Genomic DNA, 15,231 nt, shown 5'->3' on the forward strand with positions numbered 1-15,231 from the left:
CAGGCTTGCTCTTTCCTCCTCCTTCCCTTTCCCCCTCTGCATGTTCTTGAGACTGGATTGTTCCCCTTCCCGATGTAGGTTCTCTCCAGGCCGGTCCACCTGCCACTTCCCTGGTGCAGCATTAATGGCTCCTCTTGTCCTCACTCTTCAAATCTAACTCTCTCCTCTGCCCAGCTTCTAAGACGTTCATCTGACCTCGTCGACTTTCCTGACCTGCGCCTTCTTCCCCATGTGCAAAATCAATCGCGCCAATCCTACCGTCTCCATCTTTGAAAGGTCACCCGGAAGACAGAATTCACGCTCCACGTCGCTCAAGTTTACTGCGGTTGCTACCCAGACATGCTTGCACAGGGCTTCCTCCCTTTAACTTTTTAGGAAGCGTCCCGAGTTCTTCGTTCTCCCTCACGCCTCGCATCACCACTCACAGCAAATCTCATGGGTTCTCCTTTCACAATGTTACCCTGAAGCCTGTCGCTTCTTAGAGATTCCGCCAACTGATACCTGTGCCCACACAGCATTCTCCCTCATCGGGACTACTCTAGCTTTCTAAGCGGCTTCCTTATTTCCACCCTTGCTATGCTGTAGTCCCGATGCGTGCGGCGGCCTCAGGAACCTTTGTACGGTGTAAACCCGGTACCGTGCGGACCCGCTTCCTCCCGGGCTTTCTCAAGTGGTGGTCTCTCCAAGTGAGAGCAAAATCCAGATTCTTTAGCATGGCCCTTGCAGACCCACAGGATTTAGCTGGCGCTGTCTAGAAGAATGTTCCGCAATGATAAAAATGTTCCGTAACCGACGGTGTCTACTGCGGTAACCGCTCGCCATAGATGATTACAAGCACTCGGAACGTGGCTAGGGTGACAAAAGAACTGAGTTTTTAATTGATTTAAAATCAGGGAGCCACACATACGTCACGGCTACCATACTGGACAGTACGGTTCTAGCCCCGGGACTTAACTCTTTAGAGGTGAGTATCGCCTTCTGGGCTCAGCGCTCAGCCACAAGCACCCAAGGTTTCTTGCTGTTCCTCAAGGCACACAAACCTGTTCCCGCCCAGGGCTTTGTCCAGATCTCTCCCCTACTCTCCCCTCACCCTAGATCTTGAAATGACAGCTGACACCCTCACTCCATTCCGGGCCGTGACTCAAGGCCACTTGCTCGTAGAATCCGTCCCCGATCAGAAAAGTAAAATTGCTCTAATGCTACGCACTTCCACACTGCACCCTTCCACAGAGCCTGCGCACTGCCGGAAATGAACGTTACGCATTTTGTCATCTTGTTTGTTATCTGTCCTTTCTACTTTCTCCAGAAGTGTGGGTATGGAGTAGGTGGGAAATTGGCTTCAGGCAGAGTTGAGGTTTCTCTAGGCGATTCTGAACAAAGGGACAGAAGGGCGCAGGAGTTCAGCGTGTTGGCGAGGGAGTAATTACGATGATGACAAAAAGGAATCTGGGAACCTAAAATGCGTGAGGGACAAATAAAAGGCAGTGAGCTCGCCGCCTAATGGATTTTATGGTCTGGTCGGGCTGAAACATTCCCGGAGTAGAGGTGTCAGAGGGGATCAGATGGAAAGATGCCACGTGCAGGTCCCAGGACGGGAAGCCTCTCGGGGATGATCACAGAAGCCGGTGGGGATGTAGAAGGGAACGGAAGATGAGACCTTAGGAGGAGAAAAGCTCAAGGACTGAAAAATCCAGGGTATCCGGAAGAGTCACCTGTAGCCCGTGAACGTCGCCAACGGTCAGGCCAGAAGTGAGGCTGCAACGGGTGACAGCGGGCCTGGCTCTGCCATCGCGGGGGACAGACAGACCCGCCAGGGCGAGCAGGTGACTGCGGAGTGTGGGGGGGGGGTGCTGACCCTGGGGAGGGTGGCCAACAGGGCCGGATCAGCAGGCGAGCAGATCTGTGTGGGGGGCGGGCACACGGTGACAGGGCTTCTGCCAGTGACCAGCATCACCGGGGCGAGGGGCCGTGGGGATCCCTCCCCGAGTTCTCCAAGTTACCCTGCTCTGATAAAACTCAGAGTGTTGGAGGTGGAGGGAGGGCAGCCGGGGGTCCTCCAGCACCTCTTCTTACTACTTTCCCTCATGTCGGTTTGGGGGGCAAAGAACAGTGGCATTCCTGTTCCGGATCCCTCCTCTCGGGCCTCTTCTTGTGTCCGAACTCAGTCCTCCAGGCCGTGGTCACAGCCGCGGCCGGCCCTGGGGGAAACATGCCGATGGGAACTTCAAGCTCCGGGGCCCTTAGCAACAGGCAGCGTGGACAAGCTTCGTTTCCAGATCAATGAAGCACCCCCCGGGGGCTGACAGTCATCTTGTCTCCTGGGGGGGGGGGGTCATGGAGGATGACTTCTGGTTTTCGGGCTCGGGTTGGTGGACTTCGTGCATCATGCTCACATGCGGGTGAGAATACGTAAAGAACTGGGCTGGCATCTGAGTTGAGAACGAGGGGTTTGGTTGAGAGGGGGGTTGAATTGAAAAGGTATGGGTGGGGGGGGGAGCAAGACAGGCTGTCCAAAAGGTAGCCGGGTATGTCAGTCGAGAGCTCAGAAGACCGATGTCAGCGCTGGATGCAGGTTTGCAAGTTACCGGCCGGTGGGTGAAATGGAAATAGGTGAGACGTGCCAGGAGGCACGCAGAGAGATGACGGAGAGTGACAAGGGACTGAGGGCTGACAGCAGGAGGCTGGGGAGGACCATCACGGGAGTGACGGCTGGAGGGGAAGTGATAGCCCAAAGGGCCAGAGAGGAACTGTTCTACCAATTGGAAGGGAATCAACGCAGTGAGGGATTTAAGGAGGGGGCACTGGGGTTTAACACAGCCCCCGATCCCAACCCGGATCGAGGCACCGATGCTGTATAAACACAGAGAACTACAAAACCGGGTGTGCACAACATGGGAGCGCAGGGGCACCCCGCTAGAGAAAGTGAGGATAGGGAGAGATTGAGGGGAGGTGCAGGGCTCCTTCTACGACAACTCATCCAGAGATGCTATTAAGATTTAAAGGAAATGAATAAGCTTATGGAAAAACCCAAATTAACAAACCTGAATCATGCCAATTTGTAAAAAAAAAAAAAGAGAGAGAGAGAAAGACAGAAGAGAATAAAATCAAAAACAACGTGTTCAAAATTTATTTGAAAATAGGTGCTAGGTCTAGATATTATTAGCAGGGTTCTTTTCCCCCACACATCAAATGAGGGGCTCTGGGTTCTACAAATTGTTCCACAGAAAAAATAAAAACAAAACAAGTGAAAGCCTCCGTGGACATCCTCTCAAATTGATTTCTAAAGCTTGGCGTGTTCTTAAAAATAAAATCTGACCAAGAACACAAAGTAACAGTCACAGAACAATCTCCCTTATGTATATGGATGTAAAAATAATACAGTATTGGCAATCAAATCCCAGCAGGTTATTAAAAGAAAATCCTCATGGCCAAGTAGGATCTTTTCCAGGAATGTAAGAAGGGTTTAATATTAGGCTATCTATTAATATAATCCATCACATAAAGAGGCCAAAGGACAGGAAAAAAAAAAAAATCACGTGATTACTTTGATACTTGCCAAAAAATTGCTGGAAACAATTCCACGTCCATTCTTGATGGAAATTCTTAGTAAGCTAAGAACATTCCCCATCTTAACACAAGAAAGACTGTCTCAGTTTAATTGGGAACAGGAGTAGGAAGTCTGGGATTTGTAGAGAAGGAGGTCTTAAGAAATGATTTGGTTGCAAATGGATTTGTCTTGAAGTTAAATTTGCAAAACACCACCTTGTATTTCTTAGGCGGAATGTGTAAGTTTGTAATGACTTTCACAGTGGGTTGATGAACAAGAGTGCTAAGGCCACCCCGTTGTACCAACAACTGTACAATAAACACTTATAGACAGTGTCCATTTACAGTAAAATATTGCTGGCATTTAAAGTGGGCCAGGTATTAGCTCCATACCTCCGCTCATATTTACCCTATTTGGGGAGTTCTCATGCAATAAGCCTTATCCCAAGCCTACTCTACTCCCCCACCTCCAAAAATGAGAGTTATATTTAGAGAGGCAAAATTATTATTGCAGGTATTATGATAATCTAATAACAATAGCTAGCATTTACTTATTATGGGCTCAACACTGTGGTAAGCGCTTAGCATACACTCCTTAATTTAACCCTAGCGATGATGCTGCAGACGGGATTATGCTCACTTTCCAGAAAGAACAGTGAAGGTCAGGAAAGGGAAGGACAGGGAAGCTTATATAAGCGGCATCTCAAAGTGGCGCCGTGGGATTTGGACCACTAAGCGACACTGTATTTCCTTATTGATGGAATGGATGAAACAGAACCTAAAAGATCTTAGATTATAAAATTAATATAAAACAAATTTCCTGTATGTCAGTTCTCACCACGGATGGTTCATAACGGTAACCCAGAGTATAAAATACCCAAACAATACCTAACAGAGAATTGGGCAAAAAGTATTTGAGGAAAACTCCCAAGCACTTACAAATGTCATAAAAGACACATCGACGACGAAAGATACGTATACTGTGTTCCTGGATACAAAATCCCATCACTTGTAAAGATTTCACTGAAACGATCTTCAAAGTTTCACGCAAGTACTTCCCAAATATTATTTTTGTAACTTGATGAAAAAACAAAAAAGGCATGCAGCTAAATAAATAAAACTCCCAGGAGGTACCTGCATTGCCAATTATCTATTATAAAGCTACAATAATTAAAACATTATAATAGTAATGCCAAAATACTCGATAGTAATATATGCAAAATCACTAGAATTTAACAGATAACTCTAAAGGAGAACTTAGTACATATTAGCATTTATTACATAATAAATGTAACATTTCAAATCAGCAAAAAAAGGATTAATTATTCAATAAATGGTTTAGAAATACTTATTAATCTCTGGGGGAGAAATTAGAGTTCTTCCACACCACATAACACCATACATTCCAGATGGATTAAGGTGATAAAATGAACAAGTATATATTAAGAATCTAGAGACACAAACAGGTTAATATTTATCTGCTCCCAGGGTGGGGAAGCCTCTTCTAAATATATGGAAAAAAGAAGCCACAGCTAAATGAATCTGAGACATTTAACAACGTAAAAGAAATCTTCTAGATTGAAAATGTAATAAAATCAAAAAGCAAATTTCAGTCTGGGAAAATGTTACAACATCTATGAAAGATCATCGCTTTAATATTTATAAAGAATTTTTAAAAATCAATAGGAAATGGATGAATGTTCTATTAAAATGGATGAGGACATGAGCAGATAATATGCAAAAAGAAAGACTAGTTTTTAAAACACAGAAATAACCCTGTGTGTAGTTAAAACAATAAGAAAACCCCATATGTCTTTGTCCTTCACATTTTCTGATGTAAAAGGCTACTCAACCAAAAAGCCCAAACAACCTGATTTAAAAACGGGCAAAGGCCTTGAATGGGCATGTCTCCAAAGGAGACATACAAATGGCCAATAAGTACGTGAAATGATGCTCAACTTACCATCAGGGAAATACAAAATAAAAACCATGATGGGATACCGTTTAATGCCCAGGAGGATAAAAAATAAATAAAACAAAACAGAAAATAACAAGTGTTGGAGAGGACGCAGAGAGACTGGAACCCTGGTTCCTGTGAACAAGGGTTTTGCTGCTGTGAGTCTAAAATGGTGCAGCCAGTGGGGAAAAAGCAATATGATGATGCCTCAAAAAATCAAACAAAAAACTTACCATGTAATATAGCAATCACTCTTTGGACTATACACATAAAAGAAATGAAAGCAGGGACTTGAACTGATATTTATATACCCAAGTTTGTAATAGTACTATTCACAATAGCCAAAAAGTGGAAGCAACTCAAATGTCCACTGATGGGTGAATGGATAAATAAAATGTGACATATTCATACAATGGAATACTATTCAGCCTTAACAAAAGGAGATTCTGACATATATTCCAAAACCTGAATGAACCTTAAAGATTTATGGTAAGTGAAATAAGCCAATGACAAAGGGATGAATATTACGTGACTCCTCTGATATGAGGTACCTAGAGTAGTCAAATTCATAGAATTGGAAACTAGAATGTCAGAGGCCAGGGAAAGGAGATGGGGAATAACTGTTTAATGGGCACGGAGTTTCAGTCTGGGCAGGTGACAAGGTTCTGGAGATGGATGGTGGTGAGGGCTGCACAACAGTGTGAATGTATTTAATGTCACAGAACTGTACACTTAAAAATATGGCTAAAATGGGAAATAGTATGTTATGCACATTTTACCACCAATTAAAAAAAAAACCACCTAGGGGGATTGGATAGAGGGGATATTTGAAAAACAAAGAAAGAATGAACTAGAAACAAATTTCTCACCAACTTGGGTTGATGATAAAGAAATCTTAGCAGAGCCATAAAGTGGAAAATACACACAAACATACATATTTCCTGAGAATTCATAATCACAGATTGCCTTTACATAGATTTGAGGCTCGAATTTCTACAACACAGTTTGGTCTGAGAACCCCCAAACTGAAGAAGTAACAGAAAATTGGCTTCTCAGTTAATGATACCCTGGGATACTTGCAGAAGCAAACACACTTGAGTGGTATATATCACGGGTAGAACAAAGGTGGCAATTCAGTTCAATCATGAATCTCGACCCCTACCTCACACCATACCAAAAGAGCAATTCCAAGTGGATTATAAACCTGTGTGTGAAAGGCAAAACATAACATTTCTGGGAAAGAATGTAAGAGAATACCTTCATGCCTCTCAGGTAAGCAAAGATTTCATAAACAGAACACAGAAAGCACTAACAACCATAAGAGGGTGAATTAATAAACTAATTAAATAAGAATTTCTGTTAAGAAGAGAAGAGGTAAGCTGCAGAGTAGGAGACGATATCTCCAATACATTTATCTCTGAAAGTAGTTGTATCTAGAATCATGTAATGAATTCCTATCAATTAAAAGGAAAATGATAGACAACCTAACAGGAAAAGAGACAAAAGGCTTGACCGACTACTGCACCCAAGAGAATATTCAAATGCCAAAAAGCACAAAAACTGCCAACTGCTAAATTCATTATTCGTTGCAGAAATACAAGTTAAAAACACAGTGGGATGCCATTAATCTCCTATGACAACGGCTGCAGTGAAAAAGACAGACAATAATACCAAATATTGGTAGGATAAGGAGGAGGCTGAACTCTACATTGTTAGAGGGAGTATGAATTAGTACAGCTACTTTGGAAAGCTGACAATGCCTACCAAGGCTGAACCCATGTCTGGCCTACAACCCAGCAATGCTGCTCCAACAGATATCTATAAGGATAGATAGAAGATATCTATAAGGACAGATAGACGATATCTATAAGGATAGATAGAAGATATCTATAAGGATAGATAGAAGATATCTATAAGAATATATATAAGATATCTATAAGGGTAGATAGAAGATATCTATAAGAATATATATAAGATATCTATAAGGACATATATAAGATGATCATAGGGTCCTACTTGAAGCAGCCCAAACCAAGAAACAATCCAAGTGTTTATCATCAATAGAGTGGATACATAGTGAACCATTCCTACTGTGGAATGCTATACAGCAAGGAAAATGAAAATGATCGCTACACGCACGGGCATACATGAAGCTCGTAACATCCTGCTAAGTGACAGAAGCCAGGCATAAAAGAGTCTCCACTACATGATTCCATTTCCACAAAGCACACATGACTGAAATTAATTTATGGTGTTAGAAGGATATCGTTTACTTTTGGGGAGCTAGAGATGAGAGAAGGGGGTCTGAAGGAGATTCCACAGTGCTGGTAACATCTGATTTCTTGACTTTTGCATTGGTTACAGACAGATCAAAAGTTTATTGTTTGAAAATTAATTAAGCTGGAATCTTATGATGTGTGCACTTTTTGGTAGGATGCCATATTTCAATAAAAAAGTTTACTAAGAGATGAAAAGCTACGGTAATAGTCTTTCTTGAGGGCACCGTGTCAATGAGAGTAAGAGACCTTGGAAGTGTTTATATCCAGACCCAACAGCTCTACTTCCTATGAAACCGGTCAGAAATATATTCAAATGTTTATGTATCAGGATATAAATTTCAATGTTTTTATTATTTATGTATGTATGTATGTTCGTATGTATGTTTATTTATTTTTGACAGAGAGACAGAGTGAGAGCGGGGAGGGGCAGAGACAGAGAGGGAGACACAGAATTTGAAGCAGGATCCAGGCTCTGGACTGTCAGTACAGAGCCCGACGCGGGGCTGGAACCCACAGACTGTGAGATCATGACCTGAGCCGAAGTCGGATGCTTAACCGACTGCGTCACCCAGGTGCCCCAAATTTCAATGTTTTTAAATATGTGAAAGGTAAAAAGAACCTAAATATGCAGTCAGAAGGGACCAATGAAATAGATGCGGCCTAACGGTGAAGTAGAATGTTGTACTATTTTTATTATTCATGTTATTGATTATCTCAGAGTATATGGGAAATTTCTGTATAACATTAGGTTCAAGAAAAAGTACAATTTTTATTATTCATGTTATTGATTATCTCAGAGTATATGGGAAATTTCTGTATAACATCAGGTTCAAGAAAAAGTACACGTGCATTTACGTATACACTGTTCCAATTTTGTTTCAAGTACGTGTGTGCACACATATAAAGGAAACGTAAGTGGAAAAATACGGCAAGTAACGAAACAACCCTTATATCTAGGTTGTACGATAAAGAACTTTTTTCTTTATAGTTTTCTGTCTTCCACCTTTTATTTTTGATTATGAAAATAAGATAATAAGAGCATAGCTAGCCTTGTAAATCCAGCTGCATCTGAGACATGCTTAAGATTATCTGGCCGTGTGGAAGTCAACAGTGGGCCACTTGTCGGAGCCATTTGTTTGGAAAGGAAGGATAAATGGGAAGGGAAGAAGAGGAGTAATCACAAATGGTTCCTTCAGGTACGGTGGTTGGAAAGAAGAGAATCTCGACAGTCTACAATTCTTACTCAATTCTTATTCTCTCTTCGGTTGCTTTGATGGCCTAAGCCAGTGTTCCCCCAAGTTGGCTGTACAATGAAATCGCGAAGGAAGCTCTACAACAATACTCATGCTTGCGACCCTCGTTCAGAGATTTCAGTTTAGCGCTCTAACCTGTGGCCTGGACTCCCCAAGAGATCTGGATGCAAAGCCAAGGTGCCATCATCTCCCCTGAGTAGAAGTTAAAATCCTTACCAACGATAGCTTCATGTATGTGTATGGGACAAGCTGGGCACAAAGACGGCACTCAATAAACAGCCGCTGATGGATGGACACGCCCTTTCTGGGAGATGCATCCTCGTGGTGAAGAGATTTTTCTCCCCTAACTTGGATGGTGGTCCACGTTCAGAGAGAACCATCCAGGAAGAAGGGGAGTCCTTGGTTCCTGGCTCCAGTGGGCCACTGGGTGGCTTATATCACCCTTTCAAAATTGAAGCCACAGGCTGGTGAGTCTGTGGCTTATCTTCCCGGGGATACAAAACAGCTAAGGTGTAACACGCTCTACAGTCAACAGCATCGGTATAGTCCAAAGGGAGAAAAACTCAGTTATACTATCGCAGTATCGGGTTTGGTTACTGAAATGATTCCGGTGATATCTGGGGTTGGCTGGTGACAGAAGTCATCTAATGTGAAGCAGGAAGAGAAAGTCAACAATGTCACACGCTTTTAAATGCTTAAAACGTATTAGGTCACTGGCCTTACAGAAACAAAACAAAACATGTCAACTGGGTATCAGCATGCCCACTCTAAAGATTAGGAAGCTGAGGCTCAGAGAGGTTAGGCAACTATCCCACAGTCACAGGGCAACCGATAAGAAAAGATCTCAACTCTCGTCTATTGGACCTCAAAACCTAGAATCTCTCCACATCATCAAAATGTGACTTTGGGTCATATAAGTGATGGCCAAGGGCATCCATATTAAACCTTCATATTAGACCCTCGTAAGGTTTTCTATGTTGCCAATAAGACACTCATTGAAATAAGAGATTCTGAAACATGACATTTTTCTTAGTATTCCATGCTCTCTGTCAGCACTTAAAAAAAAATGAGGTTGTGGTCTTTCTGGAATAGTTAATGGAAAGACAGAAGGGTGAGGTTCATCAGTGGCTCTCAAACTCTTTCAATGCAACTAATTTTATGAAAAAGAAAACCACATGAACTACATTACTACTTCTGTTTACAGGAATGTGCCCTGGGGACTAAACTCCGAGACAGGGTTGTCAAGCAAAAATACTGCCACTTAGCGATGTGTGTGATTTTAGGCAAGTCATTGCCTCTTCCTCTTGGCCTCTGTTTCCTCAAGAGAAAAAAGGAGAGGGTATTTAAATAACCAGTGAAGGTGACAGATAGTTTACGGATCTGACCTAAGCCATGGATCCTTTCCCCGGATGCTGCACATCTACACGTAACTGCACGATGCTCAATGCCGGTTCTGGTTGTTCACGGATCTCCCAAGGACCATCCGTGGCCCCCCCCCCCCCCCCCAAGAATTTACTGACCCTCGACAGAAAAGTATGTGAGCATGTGATAATGGTAGTCATGTTTCCCAAAGAAGCTTTCAGAGATGCAGCCTGAAATATTTATGGATGAAATGATTTGATGTTTGGAACTGGGTTTCAAATGATCCAGTGTGTGTGAGGAGGGACGGCGGCGGTAGTGGGAGGTAAGAGATGAAAAGAGACCATCCATGAATCAATCGGTCATTGGTGAAGCCAGGTGATTAGTCACAGACCGACTGATCTTTATACTGTTTTCTCTGCTTTTGTGTATGTTGACATTTTCCGTACCAAAATCAATATACACAATAGAAAGTACCCGTAATTTAAAAAAACACTGAGAGTAGATGATCCCCAGTGTTCCCAGCGCCCATAATCTATGATGTACCATTCCAAACAGTCTGCCAAAAAAGTGGACTTCTGGAAACATCTTATGGGCTCAGGGCACTGAACCATCATCGTCCTCTCCTAATGGACTCTCTCGACCAAAGGATTTATTGCGGCCCCCCCCTTTCTAGATGATTCTGTGACATCCCATTTAGTTGTTTCCATAAGTGTATTTTCAGGGGCGGGGAGGGGGACAGTAGAAAAACCAAACACCGAGAAGCTGGACAAGACTTGGTTTTTCATCATTTCACATGATAATGTGGCTCAATTTATTTTCAAAGATTTCTTCTCGAGAGAAGCCCGAAACACTGCTGTAGAGGACTTTGAGTGGCGTGTGGAATGCTTGAGTGGGGTGTTAGGGGAACCAGGAGGAAGGCAAACAGTGCCCAAGGGGGACAGGGAGTAGGGGTGGAGGGCTGGGCTCCGGAGCTATGCCGCCTGGGGCTCTGGCCTAGCTGTGGCTCTCAGCTAGCTCTGTGATCTTGGGCAAATCCCCTAACCTTTCCGAGCTCTGCTTCCTAGTCATAAAATGAGTCCCTCTCACAGGGTGATTGTGAAGATTCAAGTTGTACCTGATACGCGGCACACGTTCAGCAGATGCTGACCATAGTTCGCTCAGCTATGCGAATACAAAAGCAGATCTTAAAATAGATGTATGACGTAGATCAAAATGTTATCGGTAGTCACCTCGGGATGGTGAGCCAATGAGGGATTTTTTTTTTTCTTTCTTTTTCTTGGTCTGGGCTTTTCAAATTTCTACAAAGGGTATTTGTCACCCTTCCAGTCAGAGAAGAAAAGGGTTTTTTTTTTTTTGTTTTTGTTTTTTTTTGGAAGTAATTTTAAAAGTCTTTCTTGAGGAAGCTTAATGCTCAGAGGGACCTAAAACATTTTAGTGGTATTTTCACAGACCATCTCAGAAGTGGAATGCCTCCTAATGCCTGGTTCCTACTTTCCTTCCTTTCCTTCCATCCTCAGGGTGGAACATCCGTGTAAACAGCCGTGAGCTTTCGAATCTGACACTCCTGGTGTAGAATAAATAGAGCCTTCTTAGGTGTAGGCGGTTCAGCCTTTCTGAGGGACAAGGGCTTTGAGAATATCAGCAATGCCACCCCAAAAAACTCACATTCAGCCACAGTGTTTTGCATTCAGTTTCCTGGGGTTCATGGCCCCCCGGCGGCCCATCTCCACTGACAAGAACACCGACCGTTCGGGCCGTATACGCGCACTTCAGGTGTCTAGGCCACTTGGAGAAACACTGGCATGTGCGAAATTTGAAACCACAGTCAGATAAATCAGTGGATAATTATGGGTATCGCATATGTAGTTTTTCCTCTGCCAAGGAATTTGCATCGGGGTATCTATAAATAGCAAATCCATACAGCGGGTTTAAACCACGCTGCTGCATCCGCACATGCTAAGCCCTCTCCAGAACACGCCTACTGCGGGAGCGGCCGGCCCAGCTGAGAAAGTTGAGGACTAGTCTCACTCTTGAGTTCTGCCGCCTTCATTTACCGTATTCTGGATCATCTCTGAGACGGCCACTAACCCACACCACCCACAGCCCTTAGGTGGCTGACGGTCAGTGACGAGACAGTGATGAGATGCCCGGAAACTTCCAGTCAGGGGAGAGGTGGTGTGTGTGTGCAGCACGGGAGGCTGCTTCCGGGTGGGTCATCTGTGGTGGGGTGGGTCGGCCTCAGCTCAGGAAGGAAAAGGATAAACCCTGATGGAGCTCTTACGGGTACTGGGCCGTTTCATGAATTCTTAACAGTGGTTCTGGAAGGGGGGGGGGGCGGTGGGGCTTCTGCCCCATTTCCAGCTGAGATCTAGGCAAGTTGACCCATATATCCCTGATCAGACATCGGCCATAAAATGAAATGAAACAAGATAAGATAAAGTAAAATATAAAATAAAACAAAACAAAATAAAATAAAATAAAATAATAAAGTAAAATAATATAATATAATAGATAAAATAAAATAATAAAATAAAATAATAAAATAAAATAAAATAATAAAATAAAATAAGACAAAATAAAATAATAAATTAATAAAATAAAATAATAAAATAAAACAAAATAAAATAATAATATAATAAAATATATAAAATAAAATAAAATAATAAAATAAAACAAAATAAAATAATAAAATAAAGTAATAAAATAAAATAAAATAATATAATAAATAAAATAAAATAATAAAATAAAATAATAAAATAAAATAATATAATATAATAAATAAAATAAAATAATAAAATAAATAAAATAAAATAATAAAATAAAATAAAATAATAAAATAAAATAAGACAAAATAAAATAATAAATTAATAAAATAAAATAAAATAATAAAATAAAACAAAATAAAATAATAATATAATAAAATATATAAAATAAAATAAAATAATAAAATAAAACAAAATAAAATAATAAAATAAAGTAATAAAATAAAATAATAAAATAAAGTAAAATAAAGTAAAGTAAAGTAAAGTAGAGTAAAGTAAAACAACACGCCAAGCTCTCTTTGATGGTTTACTGCCAGAGGCTGAGATGTGTCCCAGAGCCCAGCATCACTTACACCAAGAGCCGCTTAGCCGGGATTTTGATCCCGTTGGTTTGCCAACGGCTCCGACGGGTGTACGTACAGGGACAGAGGGATGAGGCTTCTCTCTGCCCCGTCCGACCTGCCCTCCAGACCGGCATCCCCCTTGCCTTCGCTCCTGCACAGGACCTGCCCGGCATTCCGAAGATGCCTGGGGAGCTCACGAGGAGATCCGCACAAGGCGCCGGGAGCCCCGCACGTAAAGGAACCCTCACGACCACAAGCTCCGTCGCACGGTTTTCACCCCAGGCCGCGAGGCCATGTGGCGGGTCACCGCCGGCGGCCCCATTTCACGCCCTCCTCGTCCAAGATTTCCAAGCACGTGCCTGGCGCCCAGCAGCGTCTCAGAGGAAGCGGAACGGCGGCAGGGGTGCTGCGGGGGTGGCTTGGTGTGTGCGCGTTAGCGCCGCTCGCAAAAGCAAGTGTAAGTTCTTCCCGTACTAACTTCCACAGGAGGAACCCCAACTTTCCCACGCACGCGGCTCTTCCCTTCGCGCGGCGTCTCCGAAGTCAGGGGTGAGCCCTTGCCTTAAGCCAAACGTCTCGCCTCGGAGACGCCCGGGACACAGACAACCCCCGGCCGGCCGCAGGCGCCCCGGCCCTTCCGCAGGCGCATCGCTCGCTGTCTATCCTCCTTCAGCCTTCAGAAGCCGCTCAACGCCCACCCCGCGCTTGGGGCACCGGCGGGCGGAAAGCACGGAACCGCCCGGCCGCCAAGCACCCGCGAAAGCGGTCTCTCCGAGCCCGGGAGTCGGGGCGCACCGCCCGGCGTGCGCTCCGGGGGGGGAGAAGCCCGCGCAGCCTCGGGTCTGCGTGGGCAGGAGGCCGGGTCCACGCGACGCGCTCCAGCAGCTCTCCGCGCGTCCCGCCCGACATTCAGGTCTCGGGGGAGCCCGGCTCCAGCTAGGGGCACGTCTCCCGCCGGCACCGGCGCCGGTCCGGGGACACGACGGTGGACACAGAGAAGGGCAGGAGGAGAGTGAGTTCGTGCTCTCTTGGGGCGAGTGAGCGCGGTACCTTGGATTCCTGGCTGCCGGTGGATGCCGGAGAGGGCGGCTGCTCGGCGCTCGGCGCCTCCTTGGGCAGCCCGTCCACGCCGTCCTCGCGGGCGCCGCTCGGGGGGATCATCGCGGCGGCGCGGGAACGGAGTTGGGCTCCCGGAGGAACCGCGAGGCCGGCCTTCCCGCCGCACGCCGGCGTGCTCGCTCAGCGGCCGGTCCCGGGGGCTCCCGCGCCCGCCCCGCCGCCCCCGCGCCCTCCCCCGGACTCGCCGGTGCGCACGCCCGCGGCCCCCCGGCCGGCCCAGCGCACGGGCGGGACTGGCAGCCGGGACTGGCAGCCGGCAGCGGGGCGCGGGGGGAGGCGGGGCGGCGGGGCGGGGCGGGGCGAGGCGGGGCGGGGCTGCGCGGCCGCCGCGGGGGGCGGGGGTCAAGGCGCGGGGCGTCCTGCAGCCCGGCCGGACGCGCGTCGCCCGGGGGCGGCTCGGGGGTGCCCAGGGGGGGCGGTGCGGGGACGAGACGCCCGAGGAGGAGTCGGCCTGGAGGGAGCACCTGCGACAGCCGCCCGGTTCCTCACCCCAAGGAACAGCGACTCCGGCGGAGACGGTGACTTAGCTCGGCTATTTATAGGGCGCAGCGACGGGCGTGGGGAGAGAGCTGGGGTTTCCCCGCTCGAAGGCGGGCTGCGCTCCCCGGT

General features: G+C 45.5%; 1 protein-coding gene across 3 annotated transcripts in view; it reads right to left on the reverse strand.

Annotated features, from left to right (window-relative positions):
• STAC (SH3 and cysteine rich domain) overlaps positions 1 to 14,878 on the reverse strand; it is a 139,134-nt gene extending 124,256 nt beyond the window's left edge. The window contains exon 1 of one of the 3 annotated variants that reach the window (XM_060638202.3): positions 14,554 to 14,875. In XM_060638202.3, coding sequence (XP_060494185.1) covers positions 14,554 to 14,664 — 111 coding nt within the window. In that variant the 5' untranslated portion in view covers positions 14,665 to 14,875. Of the gene's footprint in view, positions 1 to 14,553 lie in introns of all 3 variants that reach the window. The other 2 variants (XM_060638201.3, XM_060638200.3) reach the window with 2 other exon arrangements.
• Between the last annotated feature and the right edge of the window lie 353 nt (positions 14,879 to 15,231).

Source organism: Panthera onca, chromosome C2 (assembly GCF_046562875.1).
Source record: "Panthera onca isolate mPanOnc1 chromosome C2, mPanOnc1 haplotype 2, whole genome shotgun sequence".
Taxonomy (NCBI): Eukaryota; Metazoa; Chordata; class Mammalia; order Carnivora; family Felidae; genus Panthera; species Panthera onca.